The 24,348-nt window shown below is 38.6% G+C and overlaps 1 protein-coding gene across 1 annotated transcript in view; it reads right to left on the bottom strand.

Annotated features, from left to right (window-relative positions):
* The window catches only part of LOC139019889 (stonin-1), a 98,661-nt gene that overhangs the window by 13,177 nt on the left and 61,136 nt on the right, over nt 1-24,348 (bottom strand). The window contains exons 4-8 of the mRNA XM_070429180.1: nt 13,919-14,020; nt 13,594-13,717; nt 7,210-7,265; nt 5,222-5,306; nt 3,372-3,961 (exon numbers count right to left, since the gene is read on the bottom strand). Of these exons, the coding sequence (XP_070285281.1) occupies nt 3,372-3,961; nt 5,222-5,306; nt 7,210-7,265; nt 13,594-13,717; nt 13,919-14,020 (957 nt within the window). The remainder of the gene's footprint in view (nt 1-3,371; nt 3,962-5,221; nt 5,307-7,209; nt 7,266-13,593; nt 13,718-13,918; nt 14,021-24,348) is intronic.

The following is a 24,348-nucleotide window of genomic DNA, read 5'->3' as shown; positions in this document are numbered from 1 at the left end:
TCTCATCATTGTTTCTATCTTCTCTCTCCCTTCCTCTCTGAAATCAATAAAAAAATTAACATTATGATAAGTAAAATAAGTCAGTCTGCTTTCACTTAGGAGTTACACAGAATAGTCAAATTCATAGAGATAGAAAGTAGAACAGAAGTTACCAAAAACTGGGTGGATGGGGTGAGTAATGAAGAGTTATTTGTTTAATGGGTACAGAATTTCAGTTTGAAATGATGAAAAGTTCTGGAGATGGGTAGTGGTGATGGGTGTACAACAATGTGAATGTCCTTAATGCTATACATCTAAAAAAGTATGGAACTATGCATCTGAAATGGTTAAAATGATATAATTTTGTGTTATACATATTTTCCCACATTCACAAAATAGTTCTTTAAAAGTACATAATAAAAGGAGAAAAAAGAGCCAAAAGGAAATTTTAGTCCTTAGCTTGTGACACCAGGTGGGCAGTGGTACCATGCAATATCTCTAACGAAGAACAATGAATTATTGTGACCTTCTAGTAGAGCTATCTACAAGGCAGATACAAGAATGAAGCTCAGAGGAGTAATAGGGTTGAAAGTATAATCATCAACGAATAGGTGGTAGTTAAAACTATGATAATACATGAGATTGCCCAGGGAAAACATGAAGAAAAGAAATGAGCTGAGGCTAGATCCTTAGGAAAAAGGAAGGGCAGATAAAGAGGAGGAGCTCATGAAGGAACTATAAGCATACAGTTAGAAAGGCAAATAATTACAAGATAAGGAAGCAGAAATGACAGTATTTGAACTTGGGGCAATGAGAATGGTTTGAGAAGGAAAGGCAAGAGATAAAAAGGAATTAAAGAAGATACACTACCATACCATTTCTCTCCTAATCCTACTTTTTGGAGTTCTAATAAAGACCTGAGCTTCATGGCATTATAGCTCCATAGTTCTCCATGGCATTATAAGACTAGAAAACAAAGGTCCTACGCCGAGGAAAAACTTAACATAGTAATATCATAGATTTTAAAATAGGAGCTCATCAAAAATTGTCAGGAATATATGCGTGAAACAGTACAAATGTTAAATTTACATAGAAACGTAAGATCTCTGGCAGTCTATGCAAGAAAAGTAAACAATTACAGCTAATTTTAACTTGCAATAAGAATTTCTGAAAAGCTACTTATAAAAAAAAGAAAAGCTATTTATAAATGTTTTGAAAATTATATTAGCATAAACTTCACCAGATTAAGAATTATTTTAAAGAAATCCGACAGTAAATTTTAAAAAATAATAAAGTGAATTTTGAATGTTTGGACTGTGTTTTAAATACAGATCTATTTTAATGCTAAACCAACAAGTTATATGAAAAGTTACCCAATATACCACATGCCCATTCTATATAATAAAAGGCTAATATGTAAATCGACCAAATGGCGGAAAGACGGGTCGCTATGATGCGTACTGACCACCAGGGGGCAGATCCTGCATTGAGCGTCTGCCCCCTGGTGGTCAGTGTGCTCCCACAGAGGGAGGGCTCCTCAGCCAAAAGCCGTGCTAATGGTTGACATGCGCTGCAGCAGTGGCAGGAGCCTCTCCCGCCTCCATGGCAGCACTAAGGATGTCTGACTGCCGGCAGTCGGACATCCCCTGAGGGCTCCCAGACTGCGAGAGAGCACAGGCCACCTGAGGGACCCCCCCCCCCCCAACCCAGTGCAAGAATTCCATGCACCAGGCCTCTAGTAAAGCATAATAGCACTACTATAAAGCTTAATATGGCACCAGAAGCTATTTAAAAACTCTATATACATCATCTCTGATAATCCTAAAAGTATGAGGTTGGTTTTTTTTATATATATATATTTTATTGATTTTTTACAAAGTGGAGAGGAGAGAGAGAGAGAGTTAGAAACATCGATGAGAGAGAAACATCGATCAGCTGCCTCCTGCACATCTCCCACTGGGGATGTGCCCGCAACCAAGGCACATGCCCTTGACCGGAATCAAACCTGGGACCCTTCAGTCCGCAGGCCGACGCTCTATCCACTGAGCCAAACCGGTTTCAGCTGAGGTTGGTTTTATACCCAGTTCAAAAAGATAAAAGTGGTGAATCTGGAATTTAAACCTATTGTGACTCCAAAGCTTAAGTTCTCAACCACTATCCCCTAAACAATTCTTGATTAAGCTCCCTTAACTAATCTATTTCCCCATATTAGAACAAAGTACAAGGTGATATCTAATAAGTAACAGTAGACTAAGTCCTTGAATCATCACACCAGAAATCTGCAAAGTTCATACAGAGTCCAGGAGAAAAATACCTCTAAAAATTGTAAGTGATGGAAACAAACACTGCTTCATACTTATGAGTTTAGCCTACATTTCTTAAATTTTTATAGTATTTGGAAAATATTATAAATACTTGAAAAACACTCTAATCTTAATACTTTATGCCAAAACTAAACTATAAACAGACTTGCTAAAAAAATTTGAACAGGCTTCATCAAACATCTGAAACATTCTAAAACAGGTCAAATAGTTTCATATAGTCTTTGTCTTTGTTGGTTATCCTTTACTGTACGCTATAGCCTTCCCCTTCTACCTATGAAAATGTTAAGGTGGCACTTAACTTGTACAGACTTGTACAGCAGTTCTAGAGGACCACCAAACCATTAGCTAGAAACACAAACCTTTAACTATTTGTCCTCTGTCACTAAAAATTGGGTAAGTGGAGTAATCTATGACATATTTCACATGTGTAAAAAGATTAGATGATATCTTTTATTTTACCATCCAAAATTCCCCATGAATCTTTTTGTCATCACTATGAATTCCTTGAAAATAATCAAAACCTATTTTCAATATGGAAAGTTAATTAGAAACTATTTTTCAGTGCTTTGAATTCCAAAATAAATTATGTTAACTAGTATTTTAGCAAGCAGAGAAGAACAAAGTATCTACTAGAAGATAATTCCTCATATAGAGAAAATTTTCATATGGGAGTTTAAGAAAATTAGGTAGAGCAAGAAAAAAACCACTTTGGACTGTTTTTGTATTTTAAGTATGACAATGAATTTCCCCTAAATATTTGTTTAATTACTAGAATGGATTTCTTGGTCCTTTACATTTTATCTGCAGACAAAAACAATTCTCACCATGTTAAGGGAAAGGTAAAATTGATCATCTTAAAACAATGCATTTTCTTTAAAGAAATATTCTAATTTATTAATTGAAATTAAAAGTTTAGAAATTCTGAGCATGAATACTTTAAAAACTAATAGTTATAGTAAAAACAATTTAAAAAACAATTTTCTAAAGAAACATACATACTTCTAAGGAAGCTTACATTTTAAAAAACTCAGAATATCTAATTACTGGCCATTGCTTATCCCCTAATACCTTCTCTGAGACAGGTAGGCTGCTGGGCTCCTTTGTATTTCTTGGCTGCTTCACAGAATCACATCCCAACATCCTATTTTTAAGAAAATGAAGCTGACCATCAGATGAGTGCTGGTGCTGAGCCCTCCGAGGGCCTGTGGCGATGGGCCCACCATGCAGATTTTGAGTCCCACTAGCTGAAACACTGAGCAATGGCTCCACATTGGCATCTCTTTGAGAGAACTGTGGTGGAACTCCAACACCAGGAAGACTGACATACTGAGAGCTTGCTGGCTGACTCAACAAATCTTCAGACATGATTTTATGCTCATTTCCAGGAAGTACAAGTATATCACTGGTGGCATTTTCTAAATGCTTCCTATCCACTGTCCCAGAATGAAGAATTGTGGGTTGCTGGAGCACAGTTTCCATTCTCTGTGATTTTTCAATAGCTGCTTGAAGAGAACATGGATTCAACTGTGGAACACTGGTCTGTATTATTGAAGGCTGCCCAAGCTGCTGAAATACTTGCTGAATTGGATGCTGAAGAATACTTGCTCTTCCAGAAGTCTGTGTCACCGCAATTGGTACATTGACTTTATAAAGGTAACCTTAAAAAGGATATATCAAAACTATAAGAACAATAGAATCCTAATTTCCTTCAAAATACAACATGTACAAGAGGCTGGGAGGAAATATATCAATATGTTAACAGTGGTTATCTCTAGGAGCTTGCTTTTTTTTGTATTTTCTAGAATACATATGTATTGCTCATTTTTAAAAATTAAATATGTCTTGCTTAACTCTAGCCTTTTCCCACTATTGCTTATATGGCACATTTTGAAATACATATAATAAACCACCAATATTTACTCCACAAGCCTCTCCCATTGTTTGATAAATTACAGTGTTACCAACCCAAAACTGGGATTTTAACAAACATAATCATGGAGAATATATTTCATATATTTAAGATATAGGATACCATATAACAATTATAAGAGAAGGCTACCCAAAAAGAGTTTATTAATTTCAAAAGTTATCAAATTTCTCCTCTCTTTCCTTTAAAATGAAACTAAAAAGACAAAATTTATTTTTTGAGCATTGTGTTAGGTATTTTGCTTAAACTTTACAACAACCCAAAGAATAGATATAATTCTCTTTCAAGTTAAGAATTACTTGAACATTTTGGATATCCTTTCTATTATGCCATACAATCTCCAATAAGAAGGAGACAAAGGTTGCTCAATATAATCTTTAGTTTTTCTTGATTAGACCTAACAGAGACACAGATATGGTTTTTTATTTTATTTTAATCCTCACCTATGTTTATTGATTTTAGAGAGAGAAAAAGAGAGGGAGAGGGAGGGAGAGAGGGAAAAAAGAAGATTGAGGGGAAGACGAAGGTGAGTAGGGAGGAAGGAACATCCATTAGTTGCCTCCAGGCCTGATCTGGGGGTCAAACCCACAACCTATATATGTGCCCTGACAGGGAACTGAATCTGCAACCTTTTTGGTGTACAGGATGACACTCCAACCAACGGAGCCACCCAGCTTGGGCCAGATATATTATTTTGTATTCATCAAAATTTAGATAACTGACTTGAATTAGGGAAAACATATACAGAGTATAAAGTATCTTATACAATGTAGGGAAAGAGAATTGAGTATGAAATACAGGACAGGCCTAGTACAGTGTCTTTCATGGTAGATTGCCTCCGTAACAATAATAACCATCATTTATCATTACACTTAAAGCAAGTTTTATTAAAATTTCTTATAATTTCTGGTATGAAGTTTAATCATCAGTATTACCATCCAGAAGTCAATACAAATGCTAAAAATAAAACATTTTTAGACTATACTCTTACCAGATGCAGTCTGTAGCGTCACACCTGCTGGTACATGAATAGGATAACCAGAAAAAGCAAAATTTGCACTGGAGTTTGCGGTGCTCTAGATATGAAAAATTTACATTAGAAAGTTACAAAAGGGCTTTACTTGTATCTTTTCTTCCTGATCTCATAGAGGGTCAAAAAATCTGATTCAGGACAACAGTTTGACAACACTTAACATTACATCTCAGCACTTTAAAAAAAAACACCTTTTTTATATTTAATTCAAATAATCTCATTATGAATAAAAAGAATTCTTTTCTATGGCTATTAGCAATAAATCCATTAAGTCTTAACAGTATGAGCACCAATTCAAAACTTGCCCACTACATAGTACTACCTGGGCCACTGACCTTCAAGATGCCAAATATAAGAACCATAGTTGTTTATAGTCCTCTAGTCTGTAAGTTGATCACAAATGGTATTTTAAAGTAGATGATATAATAGTGAATAATTTTTGTTTTGAAATAAATTTTAGGGTCTAAAATTTTTTTAATACTAAATCAAAAGACAAACATTTTTGCCTATCAGACCTGAAATAATTTAAAAGACCTATTAGTAACACTCAATGTTAGTAAGGATGCAATTATAAATAAATAAACAAACAAACAAACAAACAAACAGAAATTCTCTCAGGCCACTGCTTATATGCGTGTATATGATATAATTCTTTTGGAGAACTATTTTGCAATGTATACGAAAATTGCAATTTTCATATACCATGCATGATCTTTGAACTAGAAATTCTACTTTCAGGAATTTATCCTGATTACCTGATTATCACAGGAATATACAAAGATAGGGTATATCTACAGGTATAACAATGGGATGTTATGTTAGAACAAAACTAAACATAATTTATATATCCATCAACAAGACTGGTTAATTAAACTGTGATGTACCCACTAAGACTAATCAATATTTAACTGGCATTGAAAAAAATACCTCTATATTACTAAATTTAAAAAAAAGAAAATAAGTTATAAAAATGATACAGAGAATGATCCTACTTTTACCCTGAAAACTAATATAACTTTCATGAAAGAAGTCTAGATGGGTATACATCAAACAAAACAGTTATCTTTGGGCATAATACTGCATGGTTATTTCACTTTTTACTTTATAAATTTGTTTTTACTTTAAGAAGAATATTTTTTCTTTAATCAGGAGGAAAGTTATGTCCATTAATTTCAAAGGCAGAGACAATTTCCTCATTAGTCTCCTATCAAAAGCAGTGCCATTCTTCCTAAATATACTGGAAGCAGTATAGTTTGTTTGTTTTTTATGAGGAAATGGAAATAAATAGCCCACTAAATCATTTACCCTAGAAAAGTAGCTGATGGGCTGAAAGAAAATGAAAATAGTTACTAGAGTATATACCATCAGTACCACGGAAAAAAAGGTAAAAGACAAAGCATGCTATTTTTCCCCACCGAAAACTACTCAATTTTCTATACATGTTTTAATTTTATTTTCTTCCTCAAATCATGTGTGGGGAATCTATACTTTAACTTCTACTATACAAAAGCAAAAAAATGACCAAAATGCTCCACTTAAACCAAGGGACTAACTATGATGTGGCTCAACTCGAAAAAGAAAAAAATCAGAAAAAGTACTGTATCAAAATTATCTATTTAGAATCCATCAAGTATATAACATTATACAGTGTATTAAAACTCCATAAAATGTAACTTCAGAAATATTATAATCTTGAAGGTGTAGTCTTGGTAGATGCTAATAACTTCTCTGGAAGATAGAAAAAGTTGATAAGAAAATGTCAATTATGGAACTCCTGAGTTTTTGCAACATCTTTGTTATAGAAATTTTTCCTGTTTCCCCATCCTTTACCACATCCTTTCCTATTCACCTGGAGAATTAGGAATTATGTCTATGCCCAGTTTTCTGCTACCATTCACTAAATGTGGGGCATATCTTTTAAAATATATCTTAAATAAGCTACATACCAGTTCTGCAGTGGTAAGACTGGGAAGAGTTCTACCAGCAGGAATAACTAAAGAAGCTGCATAAAAAATGAAATAATTATGCAATTCATTACAATTTACCAAATGAATAAAATTCCTAAGTATAGCTTATTTTTTAAAACTGGTTTCCATTACTAACATGTATGACCATGGTGAATTCTAAACTTCCTGACCCCAAGAGAGGTAAAGTAATTAACTGTATTTTTCCCAACAACTTTAAGGACTTTACAACTAACCTACTTTAAATACCAAAAGAAAATTTTTATTTTAATAAAGTATACTGTATTATAGAAAGCCACAATAAATACCTAGATTATCTTTAGTAAGTCAATGTAGCACTAAGTCTCCATTACAACATTTCACAGGAGAGAAAAGGTAATATTTGTTAAAGTGCGTATCTCCAAAAGATTGTACTGTTGAGCAAAAATATATAATCCAATACAAATTATCCTAAATTCTATAGGTTCAAAAGAGCTTTCAATTGATTCATTTTATAAAAAAATATTTACAGTACTTTAGCCAAGTAAGACAAGCACAGCTACGTAGGTGTAGAAATAAATGAATAAGACCATGTCTCCTGAAATCTTTGCATAAAACAGGTATGCCTGCTTAAAATATATATATAAGAACAAATTCTTGGGGAAATAACAACTCAACCTGTATTAAAGCTGATATCTCATATCTTTTCTTTATTATCTACCAATTTTCTATGCTAACTTTCCCTTTATTATTTATAATGTATCTAAAAGGTTGGCCTGCCCTAACCGGTTTGGCTCAGCGGATAGAGTGTCGGCCTGCGGACTCGGCCTGCGGACTGAAGGGTCCCGGGTTTGATTCCGGTCAAGGGCGTGTACCTTGGTTGCGGGCACAACCCCAGTGGGGAGTGTGCAGGAGGCAGCTGATCCATGTTGCTCTCTCATGGATTTTTCTAACTCTCTATTCCTCTCCCTTCCTCTCTATAAATAAATCAATAAAATATATTTTTAAAAAAATAAAATAAAATAAAAGGTTGGCCAACTGGCTGTAAATGTAATCATTTTAAAAATCAGTCTAAAAAACAAATAGTAATTCCAGTAGAAGGATCTCAGTTGATCAATGTAACCTTAAACCTTACCTCAAGGTTCATTTTACCTAGATGAATGTGACTGTTAGATTATCACTTCGCCTTTTCTTTAATAAAAACCAGAATGTTCAGGCAGCACAAAGGTATTAAATGTATATGGCCTTTTTCACATACTACATTAAGGAAAATTTTCCCAAGATCTATTTCTGATACTAGAATGGTTCCATCATATACAACAAAAAACTCAGAAGAGCAAATATTTTTTAAACCATTCTTTCCACATTAAGACAACAGACATGAGGCTACATAGATTGATGGTTAATGAAGCACAAAATTATTTTTATCCTCTGTTCATCTATGACTTCGCTTATTAACAGGCAGTCTTTTAAAAAGGCTAAATTAGGAAGAATTGTGGTGGCAGGAAAACAATGGTATTAGTCTTAATTAGCTGAAGTGAGCAAAGCTTAAACTGGTACAGCTTAAGCCATAGCCTGAGAGGAAACAAAAATCTGTTAACACACTGTCTGAAGCAATTAAATTAATTTCTTAAGGAAAAATAGCAACAATGTTCCTCTTTTAAAGACCTTGCAATAAATCCTAAAGGGTAATTCTCTATAGTTATATAAATCAAACAGAGCTGTAAGAGTTTTAAGAGTTTCTTTATAGCCATCAGAATAAAAGTATAAACAAACAGAATTTTATAGTAAAGTTTCATGCAGCTCCTACTTAAGCTTGATACTAAATTCACAAGTTACATGCACCATTTATATATGTTCATAAATTATATACTGGTATATGTATATATGTTATATATAAATTTATGTTCCTGCAACACACTTTTCAAAATATTCAAGATGGTTTTGATAACCAATTAAGTTTTAACTGAATACATGTTTTTACTTAAAGTGTCAGAATTTTGGTCTTCATGTATATATTTTAAAATATTAAATTTCACAAAAGAATGTGCTTTAGAAAGAATTCAATCCATAAACATAATTTAAGAAATTTTGTAAAAAGACAATATGGCGCCCTAGCTGGTTTGGCTCAGTGGATAGAGCGTTGGCCTGCGTACTGAAGGGTCCCTGGTTCGATTCTGGCCAAGGGCACACGCCTGGGTTGCAGGCTCGATCCCCAGTGGGGGGAGAGCAGGAGGCAGCCGATCAATGATTCTCTCTCATCATTGATGTTTCTATCTCTCTCTCCCTCTTCCTTCCTCTCTGAAATCAATAAAGAAATATTTTTTTTAAAAAAAGACAATATGGCATAAGAATATTCACATTTATAAGTGAATTTTTCCTTTTACACCAAAAAGTCTTTGCTACATTAAGATAGTTAATAATTTAACAATTCCTAGTCCTGCTTTGAATCATTCCAAATCTTAATAACGAAGTCACGTGATCAAGAAGTGCAAAGACTAGTCAATTTCCTCTGTGACTACTCATTAATATATGGATGTCTCCATATGTTAACCAAACTGAATATTCTAACTCAAATTATCTTAAGAATCAACAGCATTGCTAAAATTTTCACCAGATCTAAGTTCAAGAACTACTAGATATAGAGTTTATACTTGAACTTTAGAAGTTTTAATTCTTAAAGATGAAAGCCACCACAAACCTCTCTCTGTACCTGTTCTTCCTTTACTTCCTCCCACAATGACTGATGGTTTCATGAAAAATATCATGTGATATAAAGACCATATATCAGAAGCTGACATAAATTGCCCTAGAAATAGATTAGGTGACTACATGTCCCAATTTGCCCAGAACAGTCTTAGTTTACACCTGTTATTCTGAGATTACTAACAGAATCCCATTTCTCTCTAAAAATCAATAAAAACATATCCTTGGGTGAGGAAAAAAAAATAAAAAGATCTGACAGAACCTATGGTTATTCAGATTTAGGTATTTGGCAGACATATTTTTGAAAATGAACTAAGTACACCCACTACTTCAAGGAAAGCAAACTGATAATATCTGTTTGGTAATGCTAAAATTCACATTTTCAAGCAAAAAATTGAAATTTTGAAACTTTATATCCACCACAGTGGGCTTGATAGCTTTCTAATACTTTTCTAATAAGATATGTGGTGATATTAATGAACATGATTTTTTTAAATCTTATTTAACAAATGATGTGTCAATTGCACAACTCAGTGACCCAGTATTTTCCAAATAACCAAATACGTTACAAAATTACACATGGATTAAAGAGTCATTCAAAGTGCAAGATCTACCAGCGCACTTTAACATTACAAAAAGTCCACTTGATGATTTCAGATTCCTCCTTGCACTACCACTTGTTGAGTTTTAGTGTAATATTAAATTATCTGAAAATACTATTAAAATACTCCTTTTTTTCCAATTATCTATCTGTGGGAGGCTAGATTTTCTTTATATACTGTAGCTAAAATTACATAGCACAACAGATTGAACTAAAAATAGATATGAGAATCCAGTTGTCTTTTATTAATCCAAACATTAACAAAATTTGCAGAAAATTAATACAATGCCACTCTTCTCACTCAATATTTTTGTTCTGAAAAAAATAGTTTTATCAAATATATTTTAACTCATTTTAACAAATATGTTTTTATGTTAACATACGGTGATTTTTAAATTAATAAACCAATAATTTTTAAATTTATCAGCTTTAATTTCTAATATGGTAAGTAGATACCTAAAACCCATATAAAAGAAAGTTCTTTGAGCCCTGGCTGGGTGACTCAGTTCGTTGGAGCAGCATCCCATACACCAAAAAGGTTTCATGTTCAATTCCTGTTCAGGGCACATATCAAGGTTGTAGGTTTGATCCCTGGTAGGATTATGTTTCTTTCTCTTTCTCTCTCTCTCTCTCTCTCTCTCTCTCTCTCTCTTTTTCTCTCATGTTTGTCTCTCACATCAATGTTTCTCTCTCTCTCTCTCTTATCAATAAACATACCCTTGAGTAAGGATTTTTTTAAAAAAAAAGCTCTTTGAGGTCCTCAATTTTTAACAGTATAAAGGAATCCTGAGACGCCCCAAAAAAGTTGACAACTGAAGATGCAAGAATTTCTTAAATAAATGGATAATACAGTGAGAAACTATAATAGAGAAAACAAGTTTAAAAGGGTGAAACAGACAAAGGCAAAGATTTATTGTATTGTAGAATTAATCTGAACTTGTTATCAAGAGATAAAAAGGTTGTAGAAATTAGTTTGTTATTTTAATCAAGCTTCTAAAAATATACAATGGAAAGATATAATTAAGAAGTACACCAATTTTATGAGGCTATTTGCTTTAAGAATCTTATTTTTAGGATACCTAAAAATGAAGAAGAGAAAAAAGACCCAAAATGCACTTTTAAAGGATATATATATATACTCCCTCTTAAACTACTTGATTATAAATGATGTAGAAGAAATGAGAAAAACTGTCTTATTTAAATATAATTGTTTCTATTATTCTAACTTCTAAGACAGAGAATAATAAAAGTGGTGAGTGAAAACCAACTAGATATATTAGTTTCAAGATTACTTTGTGGTTTAAATTACTGTGAATATTACCATCTTGTGGCAAAATCAAGTATTGCAATATTGAACGACAAAGAACCTGAGAAGTGTTAACTATGCTTTTGATAAAAGACAGTCAAGTATTTTATTCCTCTCACACCTGTCATCCTCTAAGCCACTCCTAAGTAAAAATCTCTAAAGTTCTTTAATAAAGAAAAAATTCAAAAAGATGTTATTTAAATAGAAAAATAAAGGGATGTCCTAACAAAATAAATTTTGTTTAAAAACAAAAACATAACCAAAAATCCAACACTGATGGAAAAGGTTTCGATGTGTCAACTTAGTAATTAAAAACTGCCATGGCTAATTCTTATAGAGAAGAATTATACTTTATAAATATAGCATTAGATAAAATTTGTTTGGTAATTCACTATCTATTGTTAACTTCATTTTTTAAATAAGTTATAATTGCTGCCACACTTAAATTCTCTCATTTTGTAAATGAGGTAGTAGCCTCCTTACCATTTTTCTCTTCACCTTGGCCCATGTGATTTTCATATGAATGTTCCCCAGTATGCAATGAACAATCTAGTTATTACTGAAAATCTAATCCAAAATCATCTCTTACAAATGTTAATCTACTGAATTTCAGGTAAACTCAATAAAATCTATTTGTGTGTGTAGCTGCATCTGTGTGTTTGTATAAACATCTACTAGTACATGTATACATGTGTGTGCATGTGTACATGTTTACACACATATATGTCTACACAGAGACACACACACAGGAAATGGAGCGTTAACAAAAACATGGAGATTATTCAGGCTACATTATTGTTTTGGATATATACAAAGATGGCTAGAAACACACACACACATTAGGGTAACATAAAATATTGTAAGAATCAGAGAAGAAAAGAAGGAATAAAGGCCAGAACAGTGGTTCTCAACCTTGGCTGCACATTAGAATTACCTGGGAATCTTTTTAAAATCCTGATTTCTGGGCCTCATCCTCCAGATATTCTGTTCCTTTGTTACTAATGTTGTGGCCCTACCCCATAACAAAGAAACAGAATTTCCAGAGGATGAGGCCCAGAAATCAGAATTTTAAAAAGATTCCCAGGTGATTCTAATGTGCAGCCAAGGTTGAGAACCACTGGGCTAGAAAGATATAACAGTATAGTTTTATCTCTCATTAGCTAGTCTTTTCCAGTTTAAAATGATATACATAATATGGACAAATATTTCTCTTTAAAGCAGAGGTCTAGATTCAATAAGTCCAAGAATAAAGATTAAATGCATACGGTAAATTTCTAGCCATCACTATATATATCCAAAAGAGTGAGGTAGCCTGAATAACCTCCACATTCTTGTTAATTCTCCATTTTGCTTTCAATACATTAACAGATGTATAATATATACAGAAACCAAGAGAAAGAATGCACAAGTACGGTATGCAAGCACGCCACAATCCCTCTGCTTCTTCAGCAAAGGTGTCTGGATTACTCCTTGACTAAAACTCACCAAATTCTCTGAAACAACCAAAGCATACTCTTGATAGCCACAAATTATATAACTTGTTCCTCTGAAGTAAGATTTTGTCACCTTTGTGGACTTTTAATATTTTTAAAAATTAGTTGAATAATCTGATTATTTGTCAATAGTTATTTGGGGTAACTGTGTTCACTTAATGGTAATGATTTTGAGGTCTGAGCCCTCTCACCTTAAGAACATTACCCTAATTCAAAACCACCACCAAATGAGAATTTAGTCTAAAGATCCAAATGGTACTAATTTACTAACTGTATCCAACCTGTTGATGATTGCAATGTTTGGTGCAAGCTGTGTGGCAACTGAAGGGTGAACAGAGGTGAATGGACGCTATTTCTGAAGAAGTCTTCTGTTGCTTTAGACTGCAAAATCTTTGTTTTCCAGAGCTGCAGATAAAAAAATTTTGCTTTAAACAAATAAAATAAAACATTATAATACTTATTTATTATTTTACTTTTTAAAATTAAAATGTCAGCTGATGGCACAATGAATGGGTAAGTATTAAACTATAATTAAGGGATTAAAACTATAATTATCAGTTTTATAAGCTGAAAAACAACAAGACAGAGAAACTTGTATTGACAAACCTGCTTTAAGTCTTTTAAGACATGTTCCTCTATACCTTCTTCAGCAAATAGATCCCGTACTCCTTCAATCACATCTTCAATTACAGATCTGTAGAGTTTAGGCTACACAAAAGCAATTGTTAAAGTCTTAAATTCTCAAGTTTGAATGTATCCCAAAAAGACATGCAGTGTACACTTCCTAAAGACAAACTACCACGTGAATTTTAATAAGTGCATCCTACCTCCAGTATGCATGCATTTGTGCTTGCCATAAATTGTGTTACATTCAGACCTATAGCCTCAGCCTATATCTACAAGGCTGAGTTAGAAGACTACAATAAAATATGAGATAACTAGAGGCCCGGTGCACGGATTCATGCACTGTTGGGGTCCCTCGGCCTGGCTTGCGGAGATCAGTGGACCTCAGCACCGCTGCAGCCTGGCATTACCCACCAGCTCATGGGGCTCCAGCCCACTGTCCGCGTCGATCCCACAGAACACAAAGTAGTGCGCGAAGCAGCAGGCAGCCAGGAAGTAGCCCGAGCCTGGGCTGGGCGCCATGCTGCTCCTGCTTATCCCAGCCCACTGCACCTGCCACCACCTCCACTCAGGTGCACAGCAGGAGTGTCCACAGGAGAAACTCATGCCACTGCAGCTGCGCTCGCCAGCAGTGAGCCCAGTATCTGGCACCCATCTGTCAGCTGAGCGACATGGGAGCACACGACCACCGGGGGCAGCTCCTGGGAATCTTGAGTATCTGTCCCATGGTGGTCGGTGCACATCATAGCTACCAGCCCATTGTCAGGACACTTAAGCTTTTATGTCTATACTAGGAGGCCTGGTGCACAAAAATTTGTGCACTTGGGGGGGTCCCTCAGCCAGGCCTGTGCCCTCTCACAGTCTGGGACCCATCGAGGGATGTCCACCTGCTGGCTTAGGCCCGCTCCCTGGGGGGATTGGGCCTAAGCTGGCAGTCAGACATTCCTCTGGCAGCCCGGGAGCCCTCAAGGGATGTCCACTTGCCAGCAGGGAGCAGGCCTAAGCTGCAGTCGGACATCCTCAGCGCTGCTGAGGAGGTGGGAGAGGCTCCCACCACCACTGCTGTACTGGCAGCCATCAGCCCGGCTTGTGGCTGAGCAGAGCTCCCCCTGTGGGAGCACACTGACCACCAGGGGGAAGCTCCTGCATTGAGCGTCTGCCCCCTGGTGGTCAGTGTGTGTCATAGTGACCAGTCATTCCCAGTCCTTCTGCTGTTAGGGTCAGTTTGCATATAATCCTTTTATTATATAGGACAGAGGCCTGGTGCACGGGTGGGGGCCGGCTGGTTTACCCTGAAGGGTGTCCAAGATCAGGGTGGGGGTCCCGCTGGGGTGCCTGGCCAGCCTGGGTGAGGGGCTAAGGGCCATTTTCAGACTTGCCACACCTCCTCCAGGGTGGGGGTCCCTGCTGGGGTGTCTGGCCATCCTGGGTGAGGGGCTGATGGTTGTTTGCAGGCTGGCCAAGCCCCCCAGCGGGGACCCTCACCCCATGAGGGTGTGGCCAGCCTGGGTGAGGGGCTGATGGCTGTTTGCAGGCTGGCCACAGCCCCTTCAGGGTGGGGGTCCCCGCTGGGGTGCCTGGACAGCCTGGGTGAGGGGCTGATGGCTGTTTTCAGGCTGGCCAAGGCCCCCAGCCATCCAAGCTCCCAGTGGAGGCTGGCTGGAAGCAGGTATCTGGGATTTATTTATCTTCTATAATTGAAACTTTGTTGCCTTGAGCGGAAGCCACAGCTGGCCAGGGCAGAAGGGAAGCTTGGCTTCCTCCATCGCCGGGGCAACCAAGCCTCCTGCTTGCTCCAGCTCTGTGGCTGCTGGCCGCCATCTTGGTTGGGTTAATTTGCATATAGTTGCTCTGATTGGCTGGTGGACGTGGCTTGTGAGTGTAGCGAAGGTACAGTCAATTTGCATGTTTCCCTTTTATTAGATAAGATACTAGAGGCCCAGTGCACAAAATTTGTGCATGGGGGTGGGGGTCCCTCAGCCCAGCCTGCACCCTCTCCAATCCGGGACCCCTCAGGGAATGTCCGACTGCCTCTCGCAATCCGGGACTACTGGCTTCTAACTGCTTGCCTGCCTGCCTGCCTGCCTGATCACCCCTAACTGTTCCCCTGCTGGCCTGATCGCCCCTAATCGCCTCTGTCTCGCCCCGCACCCAGGACCCAGGATTCCCTCCTCTGGCCAGCCGCAGGCACCCAGAACCTGGGCTGGCTTCGCTGGGGCTGGCTGCAGCCACAGGGGACCAGCCGCAGCTGCTGGTGCCCAGGACCACAGGGTGGGCAGCTTGTCCCTCTCCCAGGGCGCAGGCACAGGCACTGGCACCCGGAACTGCGGGGCGGGTGGCTTATCCCTCTCCCAGGCTGCAGGTACAGACGCAGCCACTGGCGCCTGGGACTGCGGGGCGGGTGGCTTGTCCCTCTCCTAGGGTGCAGGCACAGGCACTGGCACCTGGGACTGCAGGGCATGCAGCTTGTTCCTCTCCTGGGCCAGGCCAAAGGCGCAGGCACAGCCGCTGGCGCCCAGGACCATGGGGTGTGCGGCTTGTCCCTCTCCCAGGCCGCAGGCGCAGCCCCAGCCCCTGGCACCCGGAACTGCGGGGCAGGCAGCTTGTCCCTCTCCTGGGCCGCAGCCTGACTGGTCCCCATTCCTCTCTCATGAGCTCATTTGTGCCTGGCTGGTCCCCATTCCTCTCTCCCCAGTGTTGAGTGTCTGAGCCATTACAGCGTGACAGCATGAGGGCGTGACAACCATTTTCATATTAGCTCTTTATTATATAGAATATTAAAGCCTAAGCGACCATTATAACCGGATGACCAGATGTCTGGCCAGTAGCTATGACATGCACTGACCACCAAGGGGCAGAGGCTCAAAGCAGGAGCTGCCCCCCAGTCGTCAGTGCACTCCCACAGCCAACCTTCTGAGGCTGGCCAATCTCCCTCAGTCCCTCCCCCTGGCCAGCCGGCCTCAATGAGGGCTGACCGGCCATCCTCCCATAGTTGGCGCATGTGGGGACTGGGCAAGATGGCCCCAATCAGCCCTGATCGCCAGCCAGGCCGAGGGACCCCACCCATGCACGAATTCATGTACCAGGCCTCTAGTCCTATATAATAAAAGGCTATTATGCAAATAGACTGAAAGGCAGAACGACCAGTCGCTATGATGTGCAATGACCACCAGGGGTCAGACACTCAACACAGGAGCTGCCCCCTTGTGGTCAGTGCGCTCCCACAGGGAGAGCACACTCACCCAGAAGCCAGGCTCATAGCTGGGGAGTGCAGCGGCAGTTGGGGGAGCCTCTCCTGCCTCCATGGCAGCACTAAGGATGTCAGCCATCCCTGAGGGCTCCCAGACTGTGAGAGGGTGCAGGCCAGGCTGAGGGACTCCCCCCACCCCCGTGCATGAATTTTGTGCACCAGGTCTCTAGTATATAGGTAATCTCATCAGGATGTATAGTTACTGTTATGTTACCTGGCTTTTGTGTCAGTATTTAATCTCTCTACTCCTTTTTAAAAGGGAAACTAATTTAAGGCAGGTGGAAATGAACCTGTCTTTAATTTACCTTTTTCTCAAAGAGGCCAAAGGAACTTTTTTTAGAATTCACTGTTTTATTTCCATAAATGCAAGTAAACTCCTAATAAGCCATAAGATTGGAACAAACACTTACAATAGAGTAACCAAAGCCTGACCCACTTCCAAAATACACATAGACCAAAAAAATATTCTAAACCATTGTCAAGTAAAAATATAACTGCACCAAAATGGATTGTCTAACAGAAACCAAGAAATGAAAGAACCTTACCCTTCCACAATCTGCATATTGCAGAGACTAAGCAACCCCTAAAATACTTCCTAAAAAAAAAACATATGCCATAACAATATTAAAAACATTTCTACCCAGATTAAACACTGGTCCTTATCAATAGAAAAATAGCCCTGTGGAACAAACTTGGTCCTACATATCTATGTAAATTGTGCTGTACTCTCACCCCAATGTAAAGTGGCAATACTAAGAGTAATAACAAGACTGACCTAGTGAAAGTCCCACTAATAAAAAATGGCAAGACAGGAATTTAGTTGAGTTTCAAATTGCTTAATCAAGCCAAAATGAAAATTGTGGCATTATAGAATTGCTTTTTCATACTATCCAGGAAATACTCCCACTCGTGCCAAGAGTAGCCAGGTTTTAAATGAATGCTTCTAAAGATCCAGGCTAAACCTATGAATAGGCCAATCAGTTACATTTAAATAATGTTGTTCACAAGCATATCCATTAAGATTAAGTGCCCTAGATTAGTTGTTTCTCTTTAAACAGTTTACCCTGATAAAGGCATTCTAAATTGATGCTTCAATGTTAGTCCCAGCTAGTGTGAACGCATTTAAAGCTGAAGGAAAAAACTCCTAGGGCTAAAAACATCTTTAAAATCTGCCCTCAGAATGTAACAGCAGCCATCAAAAATAACCCATTAGAACACAGGTTTTCAAAAGCAAAGTGGGCATTAAACATTCTTTCTTTCTCTTCTAGGACTACAGTTAGATTTTATATTCTTTCCCTATATGTTACCTTTACTAAAACTATGTATAGTCCAGGAAATCTACCTTAATCTCTTCTCTATTTGGAACACACGCGCAGGCACGCACTCTTTCTCTCCCTGGAGTACATCATTAGATAAAATGGCATACATGTAAGCTTATATTAAGGCATAAGTATTTTACATATCTTAAAACTCATTAACATCAGAAAATACACAGTAAAATAATATTTCTCTAAAAATGGACTCTTTCGTGCTGCGCATGTATACATGGAACTCAACAGATCTGGACAAGCACATTGCCTTTCACCATCTGTGAAGTCTGTGGAGATGCACTGAAAATGAAAGTGAGTCCTTGCTTTCTTTCTTTCCCCTTTAATTCGGGTTTTTAAGATTGACAGAGGGTCCCACAAGTGCCACTTCACCTGTCAGTTCTCACCCTGGGGCTTAGGAACCCCTAAAGGGGAGCTGATTGTACAGTTAAGCAGTAAGAAGCTAAAAGTTAGGGGAAAGAGGGAGGGGGAAGAACTTCGAAAATACATGGTGGGTAACATGAAATATATATATTACCTGTGATTTTGCGTAAATAATATAGCTTAGAATCAACTATAACCAAACTTCAGAATTACAACCGGAGTGCAACTGAACTCGGGAAATGTCTAAAAACAGGAAACTGGGGGGTTTAAGGTCAGTTCCATATCTCACCACCTTCTAAACGTCTCATTCTAGACACCCTCCGTTTGGGTGAGGAGGACGGAAGGGACACATGCTCTTCCGGTGGGAGCCAGGCCCAACTTCCGGCAGGGCTACCTGCCCTCATTCCATCCTCCCACACGGAGAACAGCGGGAGACCCTAAGGGTGAGGGTTTCTTCAAGTCTGAAGGCCAGGAGGGAAAAGGGTGTGCAGTGTTCGACCGCCATAAACCCAGGACCTGGCACCCTCTGCACCGAGACTGTAGGCCAGAGGCCAGGCTGGTCCTCCTTACCACGGAGTTGACACAGGCCATGACGGTGGCTGCAACGCCTCACCGCTCGCGCCTGCGCAGTACGCTGTGTGCACTGAACGTCGTGCTCCCCGCGCTTTGAACGTCCTCGGGTGTCGGGTGCACGCTGCCTGCGTGGCTACGTATGGACGTAAGGACGTAAGGACGCGCAGGGGTCGAGGCGGGGAGGAGAGGAAGGTTCACAGATTGAGCCGGGTTTTCTGGAGGTGCGGTGCCAAGGCGGGGAGAGGGTGGCCTGTGTGGGCAGGGGTCCAGCTACTAGAGCTGATCTGGTCTGATCAGCTCTGGACCGTTCACATGACCTCTGAAGAACCTTTATTTTCTCAATCTGTGAAGAAAAAAAAAAAAAAGGCTAAGAATAAAGCCGTATGCCGGTTCACCTTCAGCTCTGAGGGCGGTTGGGCCAGGAAAGAGGGGAGGCTGGTGGTATCTGTTCTCTCCTACCCGATTTCATTCCTCCCTCTCCGCCGCCCACTCGCAGCTGAACTCCAATAAAAATAGAAGAAGAACCAGGCTCTTCAAGATCCGTTCTCAAAGTATCGGACAGCAGCATCGGGAACCTTGTTAAAATGCAGGCTAATGAGTCCCACCCCAGAGCCGCAGAATCAAACGCTCAGGATGGGGCCCGGGCCTCTGTCACTTGCACATGCCCTCGGGGCGATGCTGAGGAGCACTTCATGAGACACTGTCCTAGGACAAAGATTCTCAGCTTTGCTGCACGTTGACATCACCTGGAGAACTTAATGAAGGTTTGGCACGTAGGTAGCACCCCAGAGAGTCTGATCTGACCATGCAGCTACGGTGGAGCACCATGCTGAAGGGAGCCAGCACCCCGGTGCCACCCAAGGCCCATTCCTCCTCAGGCAGGATCGCCATCTCTTGCTCTACAGTAATTCCCTTCCTCCCCTCAAGGGTAGAGCATCTAGCAGTGATGGCGAGCCTATGACACGCGTGTCAGAGGTGACACGCGAACTCATTTTTTTGGTTGATTTTTCTTTGTGAAATGGCATTTAAATATATAAAATAAATATCAAAAATATACATCTTTGTTTTACTATGGTTGCAAATATCAAAAAAATTCTATATGTGACACGGCACCAGAGTTAAGTTAGGGTTTTATCAAAATGCTGACACGCCCAGCTCAAAAGGTTCGCCATCACTGACTAGGGCATACCTTGCCTAGGGCAGAGGATAGATGTAAAAATAAATAACCTGCAGCATTAGGAAAGGGAAGAAGTCATCTATTGCCACGACTCTGCCAGTGAAACAGCCTTTCTAGCCTGCAGATCAGCCCTAGCCTAGTCAGATGGCTTATTTAATGATTTAAAATTCTATTAGGTTTAAAATTGGCTGTTTATTTATTTAGTTGTGCATGTGAGTTCAGTAGAGCTATTTATGCCCTACCACTCTTTATTTGCTTTTCCTGGGTCGGGTATCTTATGGTTTGTGAGTTTCAAGCAGCTGATTTATACGAAGCCCTTCAGAAGACTTTCCTAAATTGAAAACTATCTGAAATTTCTTTTACAAAAACCCAAGAATTGTATACAGTAATGTTTAATGATTGTATCTCTGCCTGGCAATTTACTACCAGAAGTATTCAAAGTGACTTATTTTTCACCCAAAATAGAAAGCTAAAAGCAGTCATTGATTCCTACTGATATTATAAAATCCAATTAAATTATTCAAGCTGGGAAATAAGAAAGCTGAAAGTTCTCTTGTTTTCCATCTTTTCATACCCAGGTTTTAAAACTCTATTCCTAAATGCATAGGATTGGTAATCACCTAGCTTTTTGTGAGAGCATACTATTTTATATTACTTCATTATATATTTTACCCTCCTAGGGCTATACTGTAGACCATACATACTATTTTTGTAGTTAATGCTCACCCAAGGATACTTTTTTCTTTGATTTATTTTATTTTATTTTATTTTTTTAGAGAAAGTAAGAAGGGGAAAGGGAGGGAGAGAGAAAGAGAGAAAGATTGATGTGAGAGAACCACATCGATTGGTTGCCTCTCGCATCCACCCCCAATCAGGCCAGGGGTTGAACCTGCAACCCAGGTACTTGTCCTTGACTGGAAATCAAGCCCGAGACCCCTCAGTGCTCGGGCCAAATCTCTAGCCACTGAGCACACCAGCCAGGGGAGGTCATACATACTTTTGAAATTAAATTTGGACCTTGATACCCATAAAAAGTGTGACTAAGGGTTGAACTGTTATTGCTGAGTATGTTTAACATACTACTTAGTAGAGTTACATTGAGGTTATGTAACTTTGGCAGAGCAGTGTCAGCAACTTTCCATTTGTCCCTTAGGATGTGTCTGTATGATGATTAGTAGACTCAGATGTAATTTTTTCTCAAGAACAGACAATGGCTTTTAGAAGATATATACTTTAACCCACATTCTAGGTGAATTCAAATTACAAATCTTCTCTGGACCTATGGTAGCCAGTTTCCAGGATGCCCCCAATGAGCCTCACCTCTTGGTATTTACAACCTTGACTTGTGCCCTCTCACATTGTACCATGGTTTTGCTGGGTGACCAATACAATAAAGCAGAAGTGATGGTGTATCACTTCCAATATTAGGTTATAAATGACTGTGGCTTTCTTCCTGGGGATTCCTTCAGATCACACACTTTGGGAAAAGAAAGCTGTCGTGTTATGAGGACACTCAGGTAGCTTATGGAGAGGCTAATATGGCAAGGAACTGAGATTCCAGCCCATGGCCAGCAAGGATCAGAAGCCAGTATACAGTCATAGGAATAACCTTGGACATTGATCCTTCCCCAGTTGGGCTGTCAGATTATTGCAGTCCTGACTGACAGCTTGACTGCCTCCCTTTGAGAGACCTGGAACTAGAACCACCCTCTAGGTTCTCCCAGGTTCTCAATTCCCAGATACTGTGTGAGATAATAAACATTTATCATTTTAAGCAGTTAAGTTTAGGGGCAATTTAACCCATTCTCTGATTGGACTGTGACTAGTGAAAGCTTGGTTTTCCCTCATTGTAATCTCAGCATTTAAATACCTTCATCAATCACAAGAAGATTTCAAAAGTATGTAAAGGATTCTTTATAGACTATAATTTTATAGCCTCGACCCCAGGTTATCATCAAACAAGCAAACAGTTATAGTCGTGTTATGGTCACATTTCTTTTGTCAATAATTCAAACTCAGAGGGAAAGTGTGTTCGTTCATACACAAAACACTTTTGATGCTAAAATTGAAATGTCAAGATCCCAAAGCCTCAGTGAGGCAATTTTACAGTGTCTATTTTTTATGTTAGTAAATAGAGAATAAAAAAGGGATGCTGAGCTTTGGTCCTTCTTTGAGTACTCAGTTCTTTGGAATTACACGTGTGGCAAAGCATAAAGCTCTTCCCCAACTGCCCATCACAGTTCCGAGCATCAAGTTTTCATTTTCTCCTACTTTGTTTAAAGACTACAATATATATTTAAGATATCATTTATAAGCAATGCCAGTTTTGTAACATTTAAGCAACTTTTAATAATCAGATTAATTTCTTTGCATTCTGTATGTTCTCATTACTTTTGCCTGGAGGTTTCAGTGATACTATTACAAAAGTAAAGAAACAATTTCACTTTGCTTATTGTGAGAAAAGGCCATATGTATGAAGTCCTTTCTCTGAATAAGAATTTTTTTAAATGTATTTTAGAGGCAGCCCATTATTTTTTAACATATTAGATTTTACAAATACAGGGTATTTCAGTAACTGTATAGACTCTAAATAGTATGTTTATCAGTAATGAAAAATACAAGTTAGTCTATGAGAATATGGCTTAAGGCAGCAAATATTCATAATTAGTTTCTGAGCATTTTGCAACCAATGCACTAAACCCAGCAGTATTGTGTTTCTCTGCTTCTGTTTCATCCTTCACATCTTCCAGGAAATGAAAATCCAGATAATCTCTGCCTCACCTTGTAACTTTGAAATAGTTACAATGTTGGTAGTTCTGATTTATTTATACTCTGCACTTTTGTAACATTTTCCATTTTCTAATACAACTTCAAAATCAACTTACATTATTTGAACATCAGATACTATTCCACCATGATGAATCCCTTCCCCCTCCAACCCCAAAAGAATTTCAATTAAAATGACTGTGTGACACAATGCTATGGCCAACTAGTGAGCTTATCACACAGTGGAACACTGTTAATGACCACATTACTGCCTATTTTAAAATGTTTAATAGTAAAAAGATGTGTACATTGTGTACATATGAAAATTAGTGATTATAATTAACTCATAGAAAGTATGGAGGGTGACTTCAAACACAATTTTCCCCATGGTTACTTTTTCAATATTCTCATCAGGGTCTTGATAAGGATTCAGTAATTTCCTAGCTAACAAATTATTCCATTTTCATTTCTTTAATCACAATGTGTATAATCATATGTGAGCATGAAATATCAGCAAGGATAATATCCATTGTCTCCAGTTAACTTTCCAATCTAAATTTCTACTTAGGGAAAATGGGAGATATAGACCAATAAACTGAACTTAAGGCTATGACCTGGAGAGAACCAACCCACTTTGTTCTCAGAATAACTGTACTTTCTTTTTTCCTAACTTGTCTAATTTTATAAGAGGTAAATGGAAGCATCTTACATATTCTATATCGTAGGTTATCTTAGGTGCTTCAAATATCAAGAGAGGCAGGGACAACATGAAACAGACACTTCTTCCTAGTCCTTACACTAAGTATAGCTAAAAACTCTAGATATTACATATAAAACAATCATAAGAAGACTCTGAAAGATGGAGAGAAGAGCATAGAGCAATTAGGAACCTCACAACTGAAAGAATGATATAGCAGTTAATCCCCTGGTTTTCTTTTTGCCTTGTGTATACTGG

Source organism: Myotis yumanensis, unplaced genomic scaffold (assembly GCF_028538775.1).
Source record: "Myotis yumanensis isolate MYYU_CA2020_CCGP unplaced genomic scaffold, mMyoYum1.0.hap1 SCAF_11, whole genome shotgun sequence".
Lineage (NCBI taxonomy): Eukaryota > Metazoa > Chordata > Mammalia > Chiroptera > Vespertilionidae > Myotis > Myotis yumanensis.
Note: the sequence above shows the minus strand (reverse complement) of the source record. Positions and strands in the feature narration are given on the sequence as shown.